This window comes from Lipotes vexillifer, unplaced genomic scaffold (genome assembly GCF_000442215.2).
Source record: "Lipotes vexillifer unplaced genomic scaffold, Lipotes_vexillifer_v1.1 scaffold533, whole genome shotgun sequence".
NCBI classification, from domain to species: Eukaryota; Metazoa; Chordata; class Mammalia; order Artiodactyla; family Lipotidae; genus Lipotes; species Lipotes vexillifer.
The window spans coordinates 1,452,894-1,475,434 of NW_006773553.1; the positions used below are offsets into that span (position 1 = coordinate 1,452,894).

The window sequence follows — 22,541 nt, forward strand, 5'->3', positions numbered from 1 at the left end:
GATGGCCTTCAGCTCAGTGGCCTCGTCCGGCCTGGTGTATTCCAGCTAGACTAGAGGGCCCCGCGCCTCCCCTCTGTGGGCCCCTTCCCTGCCCCACCCCTCACACGGATGGTCGCTCCTGAGGCCCCGCCCCACGCGGCCCCGCCCCCTTGAGCGGCCCCGCCCACAGGCCTCGCATTCGCTGCGGACGCAGTTCTCGGATTTGAGTCGCCATTTTGCTTTTGGAGAGGCCGCCTGTGCTCCGGCGCTTTCTTCATTCGGCAGCGGAGGCTGCGGCGGGGCCGGGGCTGGGGTCGGGGCCAGGTAGGCGGGCGGGAGCCGGCGACGGTGGTGGCGCGGCCGGCGGGCCGGCCCTGCGGGGCACATCAGCCCGGTCCGGTTCGTCGGGGTGCGCGGGCCTGGCGCGCGGCCCATCCGGCCGGTACGGGACCTGCGGCTGCGGGCGGAAGCCCAGCCTCACGCGCAGACCGTGGCGGTGCTGGGCTGGCCTTGCGGCGCGGGCCTTTCTGTTGCCCCGCGGAGCTTGAATGAGGACAGGGATGTAGCTCTAAGGCTTTCTTCTGCTTTTAAATGGTTTCCAGCAGTACTGCACAGTGATGATACCGACTTTTCCCACCTTTTATTAATATTGACGCGGTTTGGGTGTTTAGCTTTTGCAAGGAATGGGAAATTCGGTATGGGGATTTGGGGTGTGAGAAAATGTGATTTATGATGTTTAAAACTGTTCCATGCACAAATATAAGTGATACACCCACATTATTGAACCCCACGAAGTCCTACCCTTCTTGTCCGTATTCCTATCCCGACCTCGTCTGTACCATTATTACCCAGTTTGGGTTGGAGGAGGTGCAGTTCTGCTCTTAACGTAAGCACTTTCGTACAGTCCCGGATATTTACCGTTTTTATTGTATTGAATGTATATTCAGAGTTTTACTTAATTACCCCATTATGTAACTTTTGCATATGTTCATTGTTCTTCCTCTTAGAAAAACCATGCAGTGACCATCATTGAGCTTTTTTTCTTTCCGTAGGATAAATTCTCCAAAGGGGAAATACTGAATCAGAGTTATGTGTTCTTTCTTTGACACGTGATATAAATTGTTTTCCAAACAAGGCGTGTTTACTACGCACATTTTTCTAAATCTGGGTGTTTGTCGGGCTTCCCCCTGAAATGCGGGGTGTCGGGTCACTCTCCGTGGTGTTGGGAGACAGGCTGAAGCTGAGCTGGTGTCTGCTGCTTCCAGGTGGGCAGCCTTGAGGTGTCTTCATCTTCAAGCATCACTTATCCCGTGTCTCAGAGGGAACTTGTAGTACCTGCTTTATTGAATTGTCATAAGAATTCAGAGCGCTCAGAAAATGGTATTTAGCCGAAAGAAAACATTCTGATGAAGAGATAGCCAAGTGCCTGGGGTCACAGAGGCCTGGAGGATTAGTTACATCTAGGCTTCACCCTTCTAATTCTCTTCAATACTGACCCCGAAAAAGCAAGTTTTCTTTGAGTGAGGTACATCACTAATAAAAATAATAATTCTTTATACTTTCTGACACCTTTTAGTTTGCAGGCTTCTTTCAACTCCATGTGTTAATCATTGCAACTCAGTGAGGTCAGGCTTTATTCCATGAACATTTGTTATTTGACGAACATTTGTTAAGCCTCTCCCTCTGCCAGGTACTATTCTAGGCCCTGGGTGTACAGCAGAGAAAATAATAGTGGAAAAAATCTCTGCTGTCCTGGACCTTAAATTCTGGTGAGGGAAGCTGTTTTTTGTTTTTGTTTTTGTTTTTAGGGAAGCTGTTTTTAACCAAGCATCTATCTCTGCTGTCGGGAAGGGGAAGGCCAAGGACTCGTAGCTGGTAACCAGGGGAGGCAAATCAGGTCTTCACACTGTGACTCTAGCCATCTTTAGATGGCAGGTATTTACACAGCAGACGCACTAGATGGAAAGCAACCCACTTTGATGCCAGCCTTACTCATCTGAGATGTGCACGAGTCGTTTTGAAATGACTGCCAGCACTTGCAAAGCGAGTGGTCTTTCAAAGTGGTTTCCTTCATGAGTCTTTTCGCAAGGTTCTGAGATTCTCTGAAAAGGCTGTGGTTTCATGTGTTGTATATAATTTTCACACATTCTAGAGTGAATTTAGGATAAATGTAAAAGCAACTGTAGTTTATGGGGGGAAAATGGGAATGTTCTCTTTACTCTCCATTTCACACTATAGCCTTGTAGTAATGAGCCTTCTGCCAGCCCCATGCTGGTGACTATCTTGTTTACGAGGATAATCTTTAAAACTCTTTTCTTAAAGCTTGGTAAAGAGCACAACTTGAATTTCCAATAGGAAAAGGAGAACTAAAGCTAGCAACCAGTTTTATTGTTTGACCGACTTGTGAGATGGGTAGTCACAGAACATGACTATACTGATGACTGTTTCCAAAGGGACTCCCAGCCTGTGCCATTTTGAGGTCTTAGGTTAGGTTTCCATTATTGAAACCTGGTATCTGGAGACTGAAACCCTAGAGACCATAGTCAGTGATGAAGGCCATTTAAACCATGACCATTAATGAAAGGTTCCAGGAAAAGAGAATACACAGAGGCAAGAGAGCCATCTTGAGATAGGTCGAGGACTGCCCCGGGGAGAAGGAATTCGGGGTTTCCCGTAAATCTTCAAAGAAAAGACAAGGCTCAGGAGGGGGAGGCTGCTGGGAGAGGAATCTGCGTGTTCTAAGGCTGGACCCTCAGGATGTGGGCATCAGGCCTGGGGCTGTTCAGGTATCTGGAGTGGCTCCTTGGTAGGAGTCCTAGAGATGTTACTTCCAAGATCTCTTCCTTCCCCTCAGATAGTTTGATTCTCAGTGTTCTCTCAAGAACGTCCTCTCAAGAACACTGTTGTCCTTTAAGAAGCTTCTTAATTTGAAGGTTAGGGGATGTAAAAAAGTGGCCATCCCATGCATATTATGTACTCATTTGGTAGATAACCAAAATATTAACAAGTTGACTCATCAGAGCTTCCATTTACCATGCGTATCCTGTATGTGGGGCACTGTGTTAAGTGCCGTACAGGAACTAATCTTACAGTGACCCTGTAAGGTCAGTATTCGCAGTTGCATGGATGAGGGGGCGGAAGCTGAGAGTGACTAATTTACGCGAGGCCTCACAGTGAGTTAAGGGGAAGTAGGAGCTGAGATGCAAACCTGGGTTTGACTCCAAAGCCTGTATTCACAGCTACAGGAGAATGAGTTTTATTTTTGTTGTGGTTTCCTTTTCCAGACTCTGTTACTAAACACAGGCATAGAAGAGTTGAGGGGTGGGTGTTAGAAGACACCTAGGATCTCCTCCAACTCGAGTGTTGATGGTTAAATATTATTTCTTTCCTTTGCACCAGTCACCCTGCCCCACGCTATGCTGTAAAGCTGGCTCGGCACACTTTTTCTGTAGAGGGCCAGGTAATATTTTAGGCTTTGCAGCCCATGCTTAATTCTACCACTTCATCCACAAGACAACTTGTAGACAGTGAGCATGGCAGTGTTCCAGTGAGAATGGCTGTGTTCCAATACAGTTTTATTTACAGAAATAACCTGTTTTGGCCCGTGGGCTGTACTTTGCTGATCCCTGCTCCAAAGCCACTTTCCATGGTACACACCAATGGTCCTTCTTGGTCTCCTTAGGGCTTTGGCTAGCTGTTCATACATTTCTGTTTGTAATTCATAGGCTTTAGGTCAAGTGCATTGGGGTGGCCTGTGTTTCCCATTGAGGGATGCCTCTGAAGAGGAAATGTGCTCTCCTAGCCTGTGTGGGGGACCGTGAGTGACCCACCTATGACCCACTGACCCCCACTGGCAGTTACTGCAGAGAGAGACACACACATGCATAAGGAGGCCTCTTTGGGTTGGTGACCTGCTGAGTGTGGCGTTCCTGCACCAGGGAACACTGGCAGCAGTTAAAAAGGACATGATGGGTGTCTTAAAAAGTTAAGAGTAACAAATAAGATAATTGGCTTCAGCCTTTTGCTCCTGTCCACCAGCCTTCCCAGAACCACCCATGTAAACATATGACTGGGGAAATGCAGTGGGCTTGCTGGGAAGGCGCCTCCGTCCCCGAAGGCCTAGTGGATTGTTGCTCCTGCATCTAACCCGTGCCTGCCTTTCTCCATAAGGACACTCAACCCAGAGAGTGCCCAGAGGAGGAGGAGGGCATGGAGGGTTCTGATGACCTGTAGGCCAGGCTCTTTCTTTTTTTTTTTGCGGTACGCGGGCCTCTCACTGTTGTGGCCCCTCCCGTTGCGGAGCACAGGCTCCGGACGCGCAGGCTCAGCGGCCACGGCTCACGGGCCCAGCCGCTCCACGGCACGTGGGATCCTCCCGGACCGGGGCACGAACCCGCGTCCCCTGCATCGGCAGGCGGACTCTCAACCACTGCGCCACCAGGGAAGCCCAGGCCAGGCTCTTTCTGTCTGTGCCCTGCTGCTGGTCAGTTGCGTGGCTGAGTCACTTTCCTTCAAGGTTATTGTTACCTGGTCAACCTTGTGTTCCAGTTGAGGAAAAATGCAGATGACAAGGTCAGGCTTAGACAGGACCTGGGGCAGCTGCAAGGCCAGGGGGAGGTTTCATGGTGAACAGGCATTACAGGGAAAGCTGGGCACGGACGGGTTTTTTATTCATTGTTTAAGGATCAGTCAGTCCTTGTCCTTGCTAATGGCTTTGCCATTTTTCTGTGTGTTAATCCAGGAGGAATTTTGTTGTCAGAGACTAAAAGGAGGTTGTCATAATTGACTTTAAGCAGCAAACAGTAAAACACTGAGCTCTTCAGCTCCACCTTTCTTGTAAGTTTATCATTTATTCCCAGTGGTCATGAAAATAATTGAGTCATATGATAGCATCTTTCCATAAATTTGGGACCCTAAAACTCAAATAGACTTTCTATTTGTCTGTATACATGTTTAATATAAAAGACTCCATCATGGTAAAACTAATTTCCTTTAGCTTAAGTCACTTGCTATTAAAAATTTTTCAGGTGTATTTCATATCATATGACAGTTCTTAATATATTTTGTATCTTTCCAGGCTCTGAGAATTGGAAAACCAAGAAGGTTTTGATGTTTTGTGTGGCGCCACCTGAATCAGAAGCCAAGATGAACATAACCAAAGGGGGTCTGGTGTTGTTTTCGGCAAATTCTAATTCATCGTGTATGGAGCTTTCAAAGAAAATCGCTGAGTGAGTATAATCATAGTATTAAAATCTGTACTCATTATGTGGTGTTTTACATTTGATAAACGGATTGGCACTGATAGTTAAATTTGAAAGCAGATTTTTTATAGTTAATCTGCTCATCATCTGTGTATTAAAGGCTCACCTTCTTGTAAACTGTTGTCACTCCTACACGTTCATTCAGCAGACATTTATTGAGTGACTCCTGAGTGCCAGAGCTTGTGTTAGGTGCTACATATGTATAGAATTTTTTGAGTATAAAGAACAATGAAGGGTATATACTATATGAAGATAGTTTATAGATTACAGTTCAGTATAATTTTAGTTATTTATTAAATAAATATTGAACCCCTACTGTGTACCAGACCTTGATCTAGATACTGGGGAGTAACAGTGAACAAGCCAGTCAGAACCCTTCCTTCTTTAGTAGAGGGGCCAGGCAAGAAGCAAGTCAGCCAAACAAACAAACAGGATCACTTCAGATGGTGGTAAATGCGGGAGAATGGAGAGGCAAGGGCAGGTTGTTCTGTCTTAGTGCTCACGTGCCTTTAAACCCTGGGGATGGAATGTGAATTGAGAAACCTGAATAGGCCCCAAGTGAAGGTCTGGGGCAGAGCCCTCCAGGCAGAGGGAACAGCAGGGCAAGGATTGAGCGCTCGAAAGGGGAGGGCATATGTGAATATAATGCGATTAGGCTAAGGTGCTAGAGGGGTTTAGCCAGAGCTGAGACGCCTGCACTGTGGCTGGAGGGCAGGGAGCCCAGGACAGAGAACCAGGACCCTGGAGAACCAGGACAGGGTTGAGAGGCCTTCTTGGGTTGGCATAGGGTGGGGATGTGATGGGTTAGGTGAGTGAACAATTCTACGTCCACTTTAAATCTCGTAATAGGAATACCTCTATTTTTAAAAATTTGTTTTATTTTTATCAATTTCTAAATCATCCTTAATAGTAAAGATGTTGCATCTGTTCTATTACTTTTTCAGCGTTTTCCGTCTTTCTCTTCTCTAGGCGGCTGGGGGTGGAGATGGGCAAAGTGCAAGTTTATCAGGAGCCTGACAGAGGTGAGTGATCCTGTGCTTTTGTGACGGTGGCCTTTTTGTGGTACGTGCCGTGCTGGCCCAGTCCCTCATCCTCCGTAGCTGAAACAGTCGGCATCAGTGTCCAGTTAGTTCCGCCAGCAGGAAGGCAGGCAGGCAAGGTGGGCGAGCGCGGTGTTCCCACTAACACCAGCTCGATAGAGAACTCTGGGGCAGTCACATCTGGGGGCTTAAAGTCTAGTCCTTAGACGTCATCCGATAACAGCTGCGTGGGTGCGTGACCAAGCTGTTCAACCGCAGGAAGCATTAGCTCAGCGCTTGGTTGAATCCGTCCCCTCGGGCGGAGTGCGTGTGCCCTGTGTAGCCACGGTATCAGGTGGAGGGTGTTCTTTTCCCCAGCCTGCACTGCCTTGGGCTAGACTCCATGATGTCATGTCAGGAAGTGCTTTTTGCTAACTGATTTATGATGTTGTATAGACACCTCAAGTTGTGAAAATCACATGTTATTTAGCCTTTGTACTTTCTGTAGAAATGGCGGATGTTTGAAGTTATTCTAGCAGGAGCGACAGATGACCTGCATAGGTGTAAGAGTCAGACAGCTTCTCCTTGGCAAGTTACTTTAGCTGTCTAAACTGCAAATAATTCGGGCTGTTCTGAGGATTAAGTGGGATAATTTGTGTGCCTAACACAGTTTTTGGCACATAGTAGGCACTCAGTAAACACTGGTTCCCTCTCCTTTTCCACTGCAGGATTTTGTCTAATACTTAAATATTAGAGAGCTTGCAAGACACTTAGATGAAAAGGCACAAATTTGCTCTTCCCCTATTTATTTCTCCATTACTGCCTCCTTTTCCCTGTCTCCCAATATCCCCCATGTGGCTTCAGTGGGAAAAAAGTATAATTGAGGGAAATACACAGGGAGTTTGGAGAAGATTTTGCTGCTAAAGGGACCTGGATGGAGTCCATTGTCTAGTGTAGAAGGGGGGCTGAGGGAGGCTGGTGGCGGAAGACTCAGGAGGAGCCTGTCCACCCTCCGGGTTCATGAACGAGGGGAAGGAAGCAGGGAACTAACGTCTCTAGAGTCCTTACCATTGCCAGGTACTGAGGAACTGAGCTCAGGGGTGATGTTAGGATCGAGGCCCCAGAGGGAACAGAGTCGGGATTCAAAGCTCAATCTCCCTGTCTCTAAAGCTCGTTTTCTTTCCATGGTACCACACTTTTTTGTAAACATGTACTCTATTTTTTCCAACATTTCTAATGAAAATGTTCAAACCTATAAAAAATATGAAAGAGTAGTGCCATGAATACCCATGTGAATGAGTACCACCCAGATTCAGCAGGTGACACTTTGCTGTATGAATGTGTGTTTGTGGGACCATTTGGAACTGAGTTGCAGACATTGACACTTAACCCCTGAATACTTGACCATGTGTCTCCTAAGGGGGACTTTCTCCCATGTAGATACGCTACATTGCCACATTAAAGAGATTAATGATAATTCTCTATCATCTAATAGCTAATGTACGTTCTAATTTTCCTAGTTGTCCTAGCTGTTTTTTGTTTTTGTTTTTATAAATTTATTTATTTGTTTTTTTATTTTTGGCTGCGTGGGGGTCTTTGTTGCGGTGCGCAGTCTTCTCATTGCGGTGGCTTCTCTTCTCTTGTTGCGGAGCACAGGCTCTAGGCACATGGGCTCAGTAGTTGTGGCTTGCGGGCTCTAGAGCGCAGGCTCAGTAGTTGTGGCACATGGGCTCAGTCATTCTGGCTTGCGGGCTCTAGAGCGCAGGCTCAGTAGTTGTGGCGCATGGGCTTAGTTGCTCCACGGCATGTGGGATCTTCCTGGACCAGGACTCGAACCCGTGTCCCCTGCATTGGCAGGCGGATTCTTAACCACTGAGCCACCAGGGAAGTCCATTTTGTTTGTTTTTTAAACCAGGATTCTTGGTTCAAGTGAGGCGTTTTTTATATCTTTTTATTTTCTTCTAGACTAGGGCAGTCCCTTCACCTTTTCTTTTTTTTCCCCACAGCACTGACTTTTTGAAGAGTTTGTCTTGTGGAATTTCCCACTCTGGATTTGTCTAATTGTTTCCTTGTGGCTGATCACAAGTTTTTTGAGAGTAGGGATACTGGGCCTTATTTATCTTTACTTTCACAATGTTATTCTAACATTTGTGCCTAATAGGTTCTTAATTGTTGCTGGTTGAATGAATGAGTCTATCATTTCCTGTAAGGATATAGGGCTCAGAGCAGCCCCAGCACTCGCTGTTTATGTACAGGAAGTGAGGAGGGGATATTTACTTGTTTTAAGTGACAAGTGTGATTCCTTCTTAAGCATGTCATATAACTTAACATGTTTAAAAGGTGTGATTGATCGAACTGTGTTCGTTATCCTTCATAGAACTGAAAACCCAGTGAGTGTTGAAACAGTTCCAGTGTCCATATTTTACAACATTGGGGAATGTGCTGCAGGGGTTTTTGTGTGTTTTTTAAAGTTATGTGCCTTGTTCACCCTTATTCTCTTTTCCCCTTTTCCTGCCAGAAACAAGAGTACAAATTCAAGAGTCTGTGAGGGGGAAAGATGTTTTCATCATCCAAACTGTTTCAAAGTGAGTAACTTATCCAACAGAAATGTTACTTTTTGGTCTCTGTTTGGGCATGAATGTTTAGAATAATGAGAGTTGCCTAGACAGGGAGAATTACGATTGTTTTACAATTGCCATGATCTCACTCTGCTAATTTTTCTGACATAGCTGCTGACTTTTTTTGTGTTCTTTCAGTGTTCTCAAGGGTGGGAATAACCAAGTTTTGGGGTGGAGGCACTTAATGATAAGAGAGCCTGTTACGTTTGCTCTCAGTAGCCGGAATTTCATAAAATGTGTAGGCAAGCTCTTCTAGTTCCAAAGAAGAAAACAGGCGAGAGGAGAGGAATTTGCTTACTTGGGGTTCTTAAAGCTTTTCCTGCAGATAATTTAAACGTACTGTCCTGTTGCATAAATTAAAGGAGCTGAGAAGATAGACGGTGTGTTGAAGGCATGTGCGTTCCTGTCTCCTGTGACGTTTGATAGCCGCGTGTTCTGGAAATTGTTGAGGTCACAAATGTGTACGCTGGGGATAGAAGATTCAGTGCAGCGAGGGTGTCTGCACCGCTCTTTGATCAAATGCCACTCTGTCCACAGGTGTCCCTCAAGGCCTCTATAGGTGAAATTTTTAACTCAGTACAATTTTTAATAATGTCTAGAAATTGGTTTGTGTAGTGCAACAGTCTTTAGCCTAGAGACTCCAAAAATTGCCGCAAGCTAAATTTGTGGTTACGTGTAAAATAAATACCAAAGAAAGTGAAGACGAGCCAAATTTTGGGAGAATTTAGACTTGGAACACATGAACTTTCACTTAAATTTTGAACATCTCTGTCCTGGTCTTTGGTTCATGGGGATGAAATCTCGAAGCCACCTGACTCTTCTGGCAGGAGGAGCCGAAGGTGACCTGTCACTGCATCCCATCGTCCTGGAGTGCAAGTGTGCAGGCCTTTGCGGTGGGGCCTTTGCGGCGGGGCCCTGGCTTCATGTCTTCCCTCCGCTTAGGACCCTCAGCAGGGCTGGGCTGTGGGGACGAGAGTTCGTGCTGCCCCTGCTGCTGCTCTCTTTCCCGGGCCAGACGCCAGGCTGGTAGAGCGCTCTCCATGCCCACGCCCTCATCAAGGAGGGGAAAGTGCAGAGCACAGAACAGCTGACTTCCTTCTGGCTCCCGGGTGTTTGCAGTACTTTTATACCTTCCATTTCTTTCCATTCATTCCTTCCTTCCTTCCTTCCTTTACATTTATTTTTGGACATTTCAATACTCTTTTCATTCTGCCCCTGCCTCTCGTCATTTTCTTATTCCTCTAGCCAAAACCATTCCCTTAATTTTCTCTACATGCCTCATTTTGGAGTGCCTCCAGACTGTGCCATAGGCTTGTCTTGTCCAGGTTGCAGAAAGCTTGGATATTGTGGTCTTTAAGAAACAGTTAACACTGAGATTTGGTGTCGTCAGATACACCTTGTACCTTGTCTTAGTGTAGACTGGTGGTAGGCACTAAAAGTATAAGAAAAATTTTAAATTAAGAAAATTCTGTCCATTAACTTAACTTTTCCTGTAATTCAGACGAGTTATTATTTGAATTTAGTGATGGAAAGCCTTGTACCAGTTCACAGAAAAATGGTGTTCCTGGGAGTATAGTTTGGGACCTTGGTGTAACTTTACACCCGCTGTTGGTTCCCCTGCCCTTACCTCTCACACAGAATGCTTTCTGAAAGGCGACTTTAACTCCTCCCATGTCAGGCTTGTTGTTAGGTATCAACAGAGAACCTCCTCACCCAAATGTTCCGTGTTTCCCTCACTCTTGCACGCAGTCGCTCGTTCACAGACATTTACTGAATGTCTGTTGTGTGCCAGCCACTGTTACAGGTGTGTGAGATGCGCGAAGGATTAAAATAGTTCACAGATCCTTTGTCCTCATGGAGCCTGTGTTCTAGGACATGCAGGTAACAAAATGAATAAGTAGATTATCTAGTTTCTCAGAAGATGATGAGCGCTATGGGTAAAAACCAAAACAGCATGGCAAGGAGTCGGACGTGACGGTGGTAAAGGATGGAGAAAGGGCAGGCTGGGGAGGTGACATCTGACAAACACTGGAAGAAGGTGCCAGCTGGCGACGAGGGCACTCCAGGCAGGGGCAGAGAGCCCTGAAGCGAAGGCCCTCAGGTGGGCATGAGGACTGGCATGAGGGGAGGGCACGGAGGAGGAGTGCAGGGCAGCGCTGGCGGGGGGGCCAGACCCTGAAGGGGCCTCGGGAGCCATTGCAGGGCCTTGGCATCTGCGGGAAACTATCGCTGGCTCCTGAGCAGAGTGCATGATCTGCCTTTGACTTTAAGCTCCAGCTGGATGCTGTGCAGAGGGTGGGCTGCAGAGGGACTGCCGGGCCGGGCTGTCACTGTGGGGGGGTCAAGGCTCGGCCCCAGGGCAGAGTGCAGTGGTGGGTTGCTGTCACTCTGGACAGGAGAGCAGTTAAGGACGCCTCTGGGGGTTTTGTCCTGAGTAAACTGCAGGCGCATTGCCGCCATCAGCTGAGATGGCAGAGGTTTATGACGAGGCAGGCTTTGCCGGTCAAAGAGCAGTTCAGTTTGGGGTACGTTTTGAGATGTCTTAACAAGACTTTCTAGTGGAATTGTCAAGAAGCAGCTGAATTTGTTAGTCTGGACCTGAGAAGCCTGGACTGGAGCTATAAATTTAAGTCTCCAGCATTTACAAAGCTCTGAAATTGGATGAGAAGCACAAGCGAGGGGTGAGGGAGGAGACAGCAGAAGAGGACAAATGATCAGGTGTCAGGGCAGGAAGCTGGGGAGGCGAGGAAGCAGCAGAGGAAACGAAGCAGGGCGGGAGGGGAGCGGTTGGGGGAGTGATGGAGTGTGTCAGGGCGAGGACAGAGAGGTGGAGTGAGAACCCAGTGTTGGCCTTGGCCACGTGGAGGTCATCCGTGACCTGGACCGGAGTGTGTGTGGGAGAGGATGAGAGAGATGAGTTGGAAGCAAGTGTGGACGACCGTCTTGAGATGTGCTGCCCAGGGGAGCCAAGTAATGGGGCAGTGGGGAAAGTGGCCTGAGCTGCTGTTAATGGGAGAAATGGCCCATGGGTATGAGCAGGGGAGAGTGACACACTGATGGGGTGGCCGGGCGGATTGCTGGAGCCCTGCTTCAGTGGGCAGGGGGGATGGGATCCCTGCGTCACGGGAGGGCTGATTTTAGAGTGACTTTGGTGTGGAAAGTTCGTCTCTGGCTAATGGCTCGGGGCAGGCAGACTTGGGGGCTGCACGCGCATGTGGCAGTGGGGGCCCTGGGCTCTTTTCTGACAGTGCTTTTCTCAGTGGAAAAGGAAGTAGGGTCATCGGCTGAGAGGCAGCATGGGGGCGACTCATGGAGGCCCTAGAAGAGAGGGATGTGGTTTCTTTTTTGTGTCTAGAGCCTGTCTCGGTCGAGGCGGGCGTGACACATGGCTAACGCTTAGCTGGAACCGAGAGAGGTCATCGTGTATATGACGTTTCTCCTTGCTGGTTTCTGTCCTTGGGTTCCAGGGATGTGAACACCACCATCATGGAGCTCCTTATCATGGTGTACGCGTGTAAGACCTCCTGTGCCAAAAGCATCATCGGCGTGATCCCCTACTTTCCTTACAGCAAACAGTGCAAGATGAGAAAGAGAGGCTCCATTGTTTCTAAACTGCTAGCTTCCATGATGTGCAAAGCTGGTAAGAAAGGCAGATATTTGATGGCTTATTGGGGGTCTGGGAGATTTATTTTTATCTGAGAAATTGTAAAGCATTGTCTTAACTAAATTAGAATGTGGAACAGAGTAGAAATAGTGGTACAGCTTTAAGATGGCTAATTTGTAATTAGAGAGAGTTCTCTCCTGTTCCCAACTCCCTAAACACAAAGCTGATGAGAACAACTTATTTTTTCCTAAATTCTTTGTTTAAAAAATGAATGTTGAAATGACAAGTTACAATCATATTTAGGTTGTTTTTAATGGGGAAGAATTTTGTTTGTTTTTTAAACCAGGATTCTTGGTTCAAGTGAGGCGTTTTTTATATCTTTTTATTTTCTTCTAGACTAGGGCAGTCCCTTCACCTTTTCTTTTTTTTCCCCACAGCACTGACTTTTTGAAGAGTTTGTCTTGTGGAATTTCCCACTCTGGATTTGTCTAATTGTTTCCTTGTGGCTGATCACAAGTTTTTTGAGAGTAGGGATACTGGGCCTTATTTATCTTTACTTTCACAATGTTATTCTAACATTTGTGCCTAATAGGTTCTTAATTGTTGCTGGTTGAATGAATGAGTCTATCATTTCCTGTAAGGATATAGGGCTCAGAGCAGCCCCAGCACTCGCTGTTTATGTACAGGAAGTGAGGAGGGGATATTTACTTGTTTTAAGTGACAAGTGTGATTCCTTCTTAAGCATGTCATATAACTTAACATGTTTAAAAGGTGTGATTGATCGAACTGTGTTCGTTATCCTTCATAGAACTGAAAACCCAGTGAGTGTTGAAACAGTTCCAGTGTCCATATTTTACAACATTGGGGAATGTGCTGCAGGGGTTTTTGTGTGTTTTTTAAAGTTATGTGCCTTGTTCACCCTTATTCTCTTTTCCCCTTTTCCTGCCAGAAACAAGAGTACAAATTCAAGAGTCTGTGAGGGGGAAAGATGTTTTCATCATCCAAACTGTTTCAAAGTGAGTAACTTATCCAACAGAAATGTTACTTTTTGGTCTCTGTTTGGGCATGAATGTTTAGAATAATGAGAGTTGCCTAGACAGGGAGAATTACGATTGTTTTACAATTGCCATGATCTCACTCTGCTAATTTTTCTGACATAGCTGCTGACTTTTTTTGTGTTCTTTCAGTGTTCTCAAGGGTGGGAATAACCAAGTTTTGGGGTGGAGGCACTTAATGATAAGAGAGCCTGTTACGTTTGCTCTCAGTAGCCGGAATTTCATAAAATGTGTAGGCAAGCTCTTCTAGTTCCAAAGAAGAAAACAGGCGAGAGGAGAGGAATTTGCTTACTTGGGGTTCTTAAAGCTTTTCCTGCAGATAATTTAAACGTACTGTCCTGTTGCATAAATTAAAGGAGCTGAGAAGATAGACGGTGTGTTGAAGGCATGTGCGTTCCTGTCTCCTGTGACGTTTGATAGCCGCGTGTTCTGGAAATTGTTGAGGTCACAAATGTGTACGCTGGGGATAGAAGATTCAGTGCAGCGAGGGTGTCTGCACCGCTCTTTGATCAAATGCCACTCTGTCCACAGGTGTCCCTCAAGGCCTCTATAGGTGAAATTTTTAACTCAGTACAATTTTTAATAATGTCTAGAAATTGGTTTGTGTAGTGCAACAGTCTTTAGCCTAGAGACTCCAAAAATTGCCGCAAGCTAAATTTGTGGTTACGTGTAAAATAAATACCAAAGAAAGTGAAGACGAGCCAAATTTTGGGAGAATTTAGACTTGGAACACATGAACTTTCACTTAAATTTTGAACATCTCTGTCCTGGTCTTTGGTTCATGGGGATGAAATCTCGAAGCCACCTGACTCTTCTGGCAGGAGGAGCCGAAGGTGACCTGTCACTGCATCCCATCGTCCTGGAGTGCAAGTGTGCAGGCCTTTGCGGTGGGGCCTTTGCGGCGGGGCCCTGGCTTCATGTCTTCCCTCCGCTTAGGACCCTCAGCAGGGCTGGGCTGTGGGGACGAGAGTTCGTGCTGCCCCTGCTGCTGCTCTCTTTCCCGGGCCAGACGCCAGGCTGGTAGAGCGCTCTCCATGCCCACGCCCTCATCAAGGAGGGGAAAGTGCAGAGCACAGAACAGCTGACTTCCTTCTGGCTCCCGGGTGTTTGCAGTACTTTTATACCTTCCATTTCTTTCCATTCATTCCTTCCTTCCTTCCTTCCTTTACATTTATTTTTGGACATTTCAATACTCTTTTCATTCTGCCCCTGCCTCTCGTCATTTTCTTATTCCTCTAGCCAAAACCATTCCCTTAATTTTCTCTACATGCCTCATTTTGGAGTGCCTCCAGACTGTGCCATAGGCTTGTCTTGTCCAGGTTGCAGAAAGCTTGGATATTGTGGTCTTTAAGAAACAGTTAACACTGAGATTTGGTGTCGTCAGATACACCTTGTACCTTGTCTTAGTGTAGACTGGTGGTAGGCACTAAAAGTATAAGAAAAATTTTAAATTAAGAAAATTCTGTCCATTAACTTAACTTTTCCTGTAATTCAGACGAGTTATTATTTGAATTTAGTGATGGAAAGCCTTGTACCAGTTCACAGAAAAATGGTGTTCCTGGGAGTATAGTTTGGGACCTTGGTGTAACTTTACACCCGCTGTTGGTTCCCCTGCCCTTACCTCTCACACAGAATGCTTTCTGAAAGGCGACTTTAACTCCTCCCATGTCAGGCTTGTTGTTAGGTATCAACAGAGAACCTCCTCACCCAAATGTTCCGTGTTTCCCTCACTCTTGCACGCAGTCGCTCGTTCACAGACATTTACTGAATGTCTGTTGTGTGCCAGCCACTGTTACAGGTGTGTGAGATGCGCGAAGGATTAAAATAGTTCACAGATCCTTTGTCCTCATGGAGCCTGTGTTCTAGGACATGCAGGTAACAAAATGAATAAGTAGATTATCTAGTTTCTCAGAAGATGATGAGCGCTATGGGTAAAAACCAAAACAGCATGGCAAGGAGTCGGACGTGACGGTGGTAAAGGATGGAGAAAGGGCAGGCTGGGGAGGTGACATCTGACAAACACTGGAAGAAGGTGCCAGCTGGCGACGAGGGCACTCCAGGCAGGGGCAGAGAGCCCTGAAGCGAAGGCCCTCAGGTGGGCATGAGGACTGGCATGAGGGGAGGGCACGGAGGAGGAGTGCAGGGCAGCGCTGGCGGGGGGGCCAGACCCTGAAGGGGCCTCGGGAGCCATTGCAGGGCCTTGGCATCTGCGGGAAACTATCGCTGGCTCCTGAGCAGAGTGCATGATCTGCCTTTGACTTTAAGCTCCAGCTGGATGCTGTGCAGAGGGTGGGCTGCAGAGGGACTGCCGGGCCGGGCTGTCACTGTGGGGGGGTCAAGGCTCGGCCCCAGGGCAGAGTGCAGTGGTGGGTTGCTGTCACTCTGGACAGGAGAGCAGTTAAGGACGCCTCTGGGGGTTTTGTCCTGAGTAAACTGCAGGCGCATTGCCGCCATCAGCTGAGATGGCAGAGGTTTATGACGAGGCAGGCTTTGCCGGTCAAAGAGCAGTTCAGTTTGGGGTACGTTTTGAGATGTCTTAACAAGACTTTCTAGTGGAATTGTCAAGAAGCAGCTGAATTTGTTAGTCTGGACCTGAGAAGCCTGGACTGGAGCTATAAATTTAAGTCTCCAGCATTTACAAAGCTCTGAAATTGGATGAGAAGCACAAGCGAGGGGTGAGGGAGGAGACAGCAGAAGAGGACAAATGATCAGGTGTCAGGGCAGGAAGCTGGGGAGGCGAGGAAGCAGCAGAGGAAACGAAGCAGGGCGGGAGGGGAGCGGTTGGGGGAGTGATGGAGTGTGTCAGGGCGAGGACAGAGAGGTGGAGTGAGAACCCAGTGTTGGCCTTGGCCACGTGGAGGTCATCCGTGACCTGGACCGGAGTGTGTGTGGGAGAGGATGAGAGAGATGAGTTGGAAGCAAGTGTGGACGACCGTCTTGAGATGTGCTGCCCAGGGGAGCCAAGTAATGGGGCAGTGGGGAAAGTGGCCTGAGCTGCTGTTAATGGGAGAAATGGCCCATGGGTATGAGCAGGGGAGAGTGACACACTGATGGGGTGGCCGGGCGGATTGCTGGAGCCCTGCTTCAGTGGGCAGGGGGGATGGGATCCCTGCGTCACGGGAGGGCTGATTTTAGAGTGACTTTGGTGTGGAAAGTTCGTCTCTGGCTAATGGCTCGGGGCAGGCAGACTTGGGGGCTGCACGCGCATGTGGCAGTGGGGGCCCTGGGCTCTTTTCTGACAGTGCTTTTCTCAGTGGAAAAGGAAGTAGGGTCATCGGCTGAGAGGCAGCATGGGGGCGACTCATGGAGGCCCTAGAAGAGAGGGATGTGGTTTCTTTTTTGTGTCTAGAGCCTGTCTCGGTCGAGGCGGGCGTGACACATGGCTAACGCTTAGCTGGAACCGAGAGAGGTCATCGTGTATATGACGTTTCTCCTTGCTGGTTTCTGTCCTTGGGTTCCAGGGATGTGAACACCACCATCATGGAGCTCCTTATCATGGTGTACGCGTGTAAGACCTCCTGTGCCAAAAGCATCATCGGCGTGATCCCCTACTTTCCTTACAGCAAACAGTGCAAGATGAGAAAGAGAGGCTCCATTGTTTCTAAACTGCTAGCTTCCATGATGTGCAAAGCTGGTAAGAAAGGCAGATATTTGATGGCTTATTGGGGGTCTGGGAGATTTATTTTTATCTGAGAAATTGTAAAGCATTGTCTTAACTAAATTAGAATGTGGAACAGAGTAGAAATAGTGGTACAGCTTTAAGATGGCTAATTTGTAATTAGAGAGAGTTCTCTCCTGTTCCCAACTCCCTAAACACAAAGCTGATGAGAACAACTTATTTTTTCCTAAATTCTTTGTTTAAAAAATGAATGTTGAAATGACAAGTTACAATCATATTTAGGTTGTTTTTAATGGGGAAGAAGGCATTTGGAATCAACAACTCTAATAACACAGCAACTATTTTTGTTTTCGTCTCTTCCCTTTCCCAGTACACACTGGCACACTTTGCAGACCATACAAATTACTTTGTGTTGTGCATTTTTAGGTAACATCCTAAGTCTCTCCTCCTTGTTTCTAAATAATCTTCAGAGTTGTTACTCGTGTGTGTGTGTGTGTGTGTGTGTGCGCGCGCGCGCGCGCGCGCGCGCGCGCGCCTGCGCCCACGCGCACAGGTGTGCCTGTGTATGTGTGTATGATTATAGAAGGCACATATCACAGAGCGTTTGCACAGAGGGAAAAGAATAAAAGTCCCCATATCGCTACATTTTAACACAGACACTTACTGCAGAATAAATTTTCTACTGTAGCATTTCAAAGAAGGCAAAACCAAAACAAAACCTGGATGAACCTGCACCCCAGCAACCTGGAGAGCACACCCAGTGAGGCTCTGCTGGAGGGAGGAGGGGGCAGAGGGAGCAGGCCCACCCTCCCCCAGGCTTGCTCCTGGGGGGGCCGCCCGCCCTCCCCCGGGCTTGCTCCTGGGGAGCCGTCGGGCTTGCTTTCCTGTTCATTTGGGCAAGTTGTGCTTTAAAAAATGTTTCCAGTTGAATTATATGTATGTTTATGTATATATATATTTCCATTTCAAATATCCTTTAAGGAGCCAATGGGATGAAGATTCTTCATTTTTTCGAATTACAGATAGGCCTGTGCAGTTTGTCTTAATATATTAAGACAAATACTTGTCTTGATATGGCTTTGTCATGCCTATTGAAAAGACTTCAGGGAGATGAAATCCACTCTCATAGAATTATCAGAGACATTTCTTCATTGCTATGATCTTGGCTGTTTTAAGACTTTAAATTGATGTGAAAACCATGCATCTCTGTGTAAGAAAAGCCACCCAGTCTTTCCCTTCTGAGGGGGAAACCCAGTTCCCCACCTCCTCTGAGTTTCCTTTACTCCTCGCAGGGGACACTTCACCTCTGTCACCAAATGTGTACGCGGTTTCCCTACACCTTGCAATTCTCCAGGGCACCAGCTGGGTGTCGTACAATTTTACTCTGACACTGTGTACCTGGAGATGGCGTCAGATCCCATGGGTTAAGGGCTCAGTCCCACGTGCCTGCTCCCCTGACTCCCCCAGACGCTCGCTGCAAGTCCAGGTTGTCACCTGTGCTGACCAGTTGGCTATAAATCAGAGGTTCCCACGACCTCCTCTTGGGTTCGATTAATTTACTAGAACTCCTCACAGAGCTCGGGAACACTGTTCTCTTACTGTTCACTGGTTTATTATAAAACGACATGATAAAGGATCCAGGTGGGCATCCGGGTGGAAGAGGTGCGTGGGGCAGGGTATGGGGAGGGGCTGGTGCCCGTGTTCACGCGCCTGGAAGCTTCCCAAAGCCCGCGCTGTTGGGACTTTATGGAGGTGTCCTCACAAGGGCGTGATCGTTCATTAGCTCCATTTCCAGCCCGTCTCCCCTTCTTGAGAGTGGGGTTGGGGAGCCTGAAAATCGTGGTGACGGGCCCCCATCCCAGAGCCCATCCTGGGTCACCTCATTAGAACAAAAGATACTCTTGGTACTCTTATAACTAAGGAATTCATAAGGCTTTCAGGAGCTCTGTGTCAGAGGTGGGGTCAAAGACCAGATATTAGAATAAGAGATGCCCCTGGTGCTCTTAGCACTGAGGGAATGGCAAGGGTTTTAGGAGCTCTGTGCTGGGAACCGGCGGGCAGAGACCAATATTTATATTTTCTTTTATCTCATAATCTCATTGTACTAAAAAAAAATCTGAGAAATAAAGACGCTGAGTTTTTGCTGAGAGCAGTCTTTAATAGTGATTTGTTATATATGGTGTCTTGTTTTATGTAGTACTTATTCATACAGTGCAACTGGTTATGAAACGATTCGTGTGTTTGTGTCTGCTTTATTTTCAAAGGTCTGACTCATCTTATTACTATGGATTTACACCAGAAGGAAATTCAGGGCTTCTTCAATATTCCTGTTGATAATTTGAGAGCATCTCCCTTCTTATTACAGTATATTCAAGAAGAGGTGAGCTAGCTCAAACTTTTTAACATTCTGTTTAAGGTTGAAAGATGCTTTTCCATTTCCTTGGGCTGTCCATGAAGCATTAAAACTTGATGTATTCTGCTTAAAGTACTATTTACTTTATAAATGTAATTCAGTGTATTTTTTTTTTCAGTCTGAAATTCTTTTCCCATTTAGATTATTACAGAATACTGAGCAGAGTGCCCTGTGCTATACAGTAGGTCCTTGTTGGTTATCTATTTTAAATACAGTAGTGTGTATATGTCAATCCCAAGCTCCCAATTAAAGAATTTGGAAAAGAATAGATACCTGTATATGCATAACTGAATCACCCTGCCGTACACCTGAAACTAACACACCATTTTTTTTTTTTAAACATCTTTACTGTAGTATAATCGCTTTACAATGGTGTGCTAGTTTCCGCCTTACAACAAAGTGAATCAGCTATACATATACATACATCCCCATATCTCCTCCCTCTTGCGTCTCCCTTCCACCCTCCCTATCCCACCCCTCTAGGTGGTCACAAAGCACTGAATTCAGTGTATTTTTAAATTCTTAATCTGCAATTTATTTCTTTTGCTAAGCTGTTAAGATTGCTTTTTTTTCTTTTGGATCTCAGGTGCCTAGAGTCACCTAGTCGTGATTGTGACAAATATCTCACTGTCATCATTGGTCCATGGGTGGTCCTGGGCCTCTTTTATGTGTCCCTCTTCCTGCCTTATCTTTGTCCATCCACCTGTGGTCGTCGGCATCTGTGATCCTACCACCCAACAAGAAAACTAGCATCATCATAATAACTTACGTCCACACATGTGGTCCTTTTGTGTCCCATCCTCCTGCCTCCATCCGCCCAAGGGAACCACTCTCCTGAATCTTGTTTCATCTTTCTCTCAATTTCCTTGGTTAAATTTATTCCCAGGTATTTTACTCTTTGGCTCTGTTGTAAATGGAGTTGTTCCTTTTGGACTGTTCACTGCTGGTGAATAGAAACGAAACTGACTTTTGTGTGTTGATCCTGCACCTCTGCTGAACTCAATTATTAGCTCTAATAGTATTTTGTGTTGTACGTGGATTCTCTAGGGTTTTCTACATGTAAGATCTATGGTCTGTGAATGGACGCAGTTTGACCTCTTCCTTTCTAACTTGGGAACCTGTTTTTCTTGTCTGATAGCTGTGGCTAGAGCTTCCAGTACAGTGCTGAGTAGCAGTGTTGAATGTGGGCATCTGTGTCTTGTTCCTGCTCCTAGGTGGAACGCTTTCAGCCTTTCACTGTCAAGTCTGATGTGAGCTGTAGGTTTTTCATTAATGCCTTTTATTATGCTGAGGAAGTGCCCCTGCATATTCTATTCCTAGTTTTCTGTTTTTATCGTGAGACGGTGCTGGATTCATCACATGTTTCTTCTGCATCATCTGAGATGGTCACGTGGATTCTTTTCCTTCATTTTATTTATTTATTTATTTATTTATTTTGTGCGGTACGCGGGCCCCTCACTGCCGCGGCCTCTCCCGCTGCGGAGCACAGGCCCAGCGGCCACGGCTCATGGGCCCAGCCACTCTGCGGCATGTGGGATCTTCCCGGACTGGGGCACGAACCCGCGTCCCCGGCATCGGCAGGCGGACTCTCAACCACTGCGCCACCAGGGAAGCCCTCCTTCATTTTATTAATGTGATATATTACAGTGATTGATTCTTCTCATTTTGAATCACTCGTGTTCCTGGGGCAAATCAGACGTATGTAATTTTAATATAGTTACATTTGTTATTCTTGGATATAATAGCACTTTTGTGACTCATTATTTAAGAAGCCTTTTTAAATGTGAACTTATAATGCGCTTAGCTATTTTGCTTTTTTAGGAGCTCTTTTCCTCAATTCCTGAATTATTTGTCTCTTTAATAACTTTTCCAGAGAACTCTTTTAACAGTATTTAAAAGAGAGCAGTTTGTAGATTTCTGAGCAGTTTCTGTCAAGAGTACAGGCCTTCCCCATCCTCCAGAAACTAACGTAGGCCCTCAGTAGTGAAGATGGGTTGAAGTATTTTTGAAAGGGAGCACTAGAAAATATTCTACTTGTTTTTTTTAAAGTTATGCACAAGAAACATATAAACTCTAATACATTCAAAAAACAATATGAATGTAATTTACCTGAATATGATTCTCAGTTGAGAGAGAAAGGGTGTGAAAACACAGCTCCTGTCCTCACAGGAGGAAAAGGGCTCAGGCAGAGGGAGGAGCGTGAGGGCAAGGCTGGGCTTCACACAACATGGTCCCGGGAAGAGCCATCTCAGTGATGCCTCTAGTTTTGGAAGAAATAGAGCAGTCGGTGTACTTTTTTTTTTTTTTTAATTTATTTATGTTATCAGCTTATTTTTTTGGCTGCGTTGGGTCTTTGTTGCTGCGCGCAGGTTTTCTCTAGTTGCGGCAAACAGTCTTCATTGCGGTGCGCGGGCTTCTCATTGAGGTGGCTTCCCTTGTTGCAGAGTACGGGCTCTAGGCACGTGGGCTTCAGTAGTTGCAGCACGTGGGCTTCAGTAGTTGCAGCACGCAGGCTCAGTAGTTGTGGCTCGCCGGCTCTCAAGCATGGGCTCAGTAGTTGTGGCGCACGGGCTTAGTTGCTCCGCAGCATGTGGGATCTTCCCGGACCAGGGTTCGAACCCGTGTCCCCTGCATTGGCAGGCGGATTCTTAACCACTGCGCCACCAGGGAAGCCCTCGGCTAATGTTCATCTTTTGGTCTGGGGGATGTTTCCTCTCAAGACACCAGGAGTGCTGTGTGCTGACATCTAGAGACGTACATGGCAAGAGCGCCTCTTGAGAGACCCCTGTGGGCCTGGTGAGTCAAGGCCACAGCACCCTTGGCGCTGATCCAGAGGTCAGGGCAAGGTCATTGCCCTTCACGTAGGCGGCTGCCTCAGTGCAAGGCTGCCTGCCACTTGAAGAATCCCGTCTTAGGTTTCATTGTTGAAAAGAAGTCAGACCTGAACCCTCTTAAACTGCTCATGGTTCAGCA

General features: G+C 46.8%; 1 protein-coding gene and 1 pseudogene across 6 annotated transcripts in view; one reads left to right on the plus strand and one right to left on the minus strand.

Moving 5' to 3' along the window:
- LOC103084087 (actin-1-like) overlaps nucleotides 1-414 on the minus strand; it is a 5,227-nt pseudogene extending 4,813 nt beyond the window's left edge.
- PRPSAP2 (phosphoribosyl pyrophosphate synthetase associated protein 2) overlaps nucleotides 158-22,541 on the plus strand; it is a 44,485-nt gene continuing 22,101 nt past the window's right edge. The window contains exons 1-7 of one of the 6 annotated variants that reach the window (XM_007448395.1): nucleotides 158-303; nucleotides 4,721-4,815; nucleotides 5,057-5,207; nucleotides 6,210-6,262; nucleotides 8,778-8,844; nucleotides 12,345-12,517; nucleotides 19,420-19,535. In XM_007448395.1, coding sequence (XP_007448457.1) covers nucleotides 5,089-5,207; nucleotides 6,210-6,262; nucleotides 8,778-8,844; nucleotides 12,345-12,517; nucleotides 19,420-19,535 — 528 coding nt within the window. In that variant the 5' untranslated portion in view covers nucleotides 158-303; nucleotides 4,721-4,815; nucleotides 5,057-5,088. Of the gene's footprint in view, nucleotides 304-4,711; nucleotides 4,816-5,056; nucleotides 5,208-6,209; nucleotides 6,263-8,777; nucleotides 8,845-12,344; nucleotides 12,518-13,438; nucleotides 13,498-16,997; nucleotides 17,171-19,419; nucleotides 19,536-22,541 lie in introns of those variants that run through there. The other 5 variants (XM_007448397.1, XM_007448398.1, XM_007448399.1 and 2 more) reach the window with 5 other exon arrangements.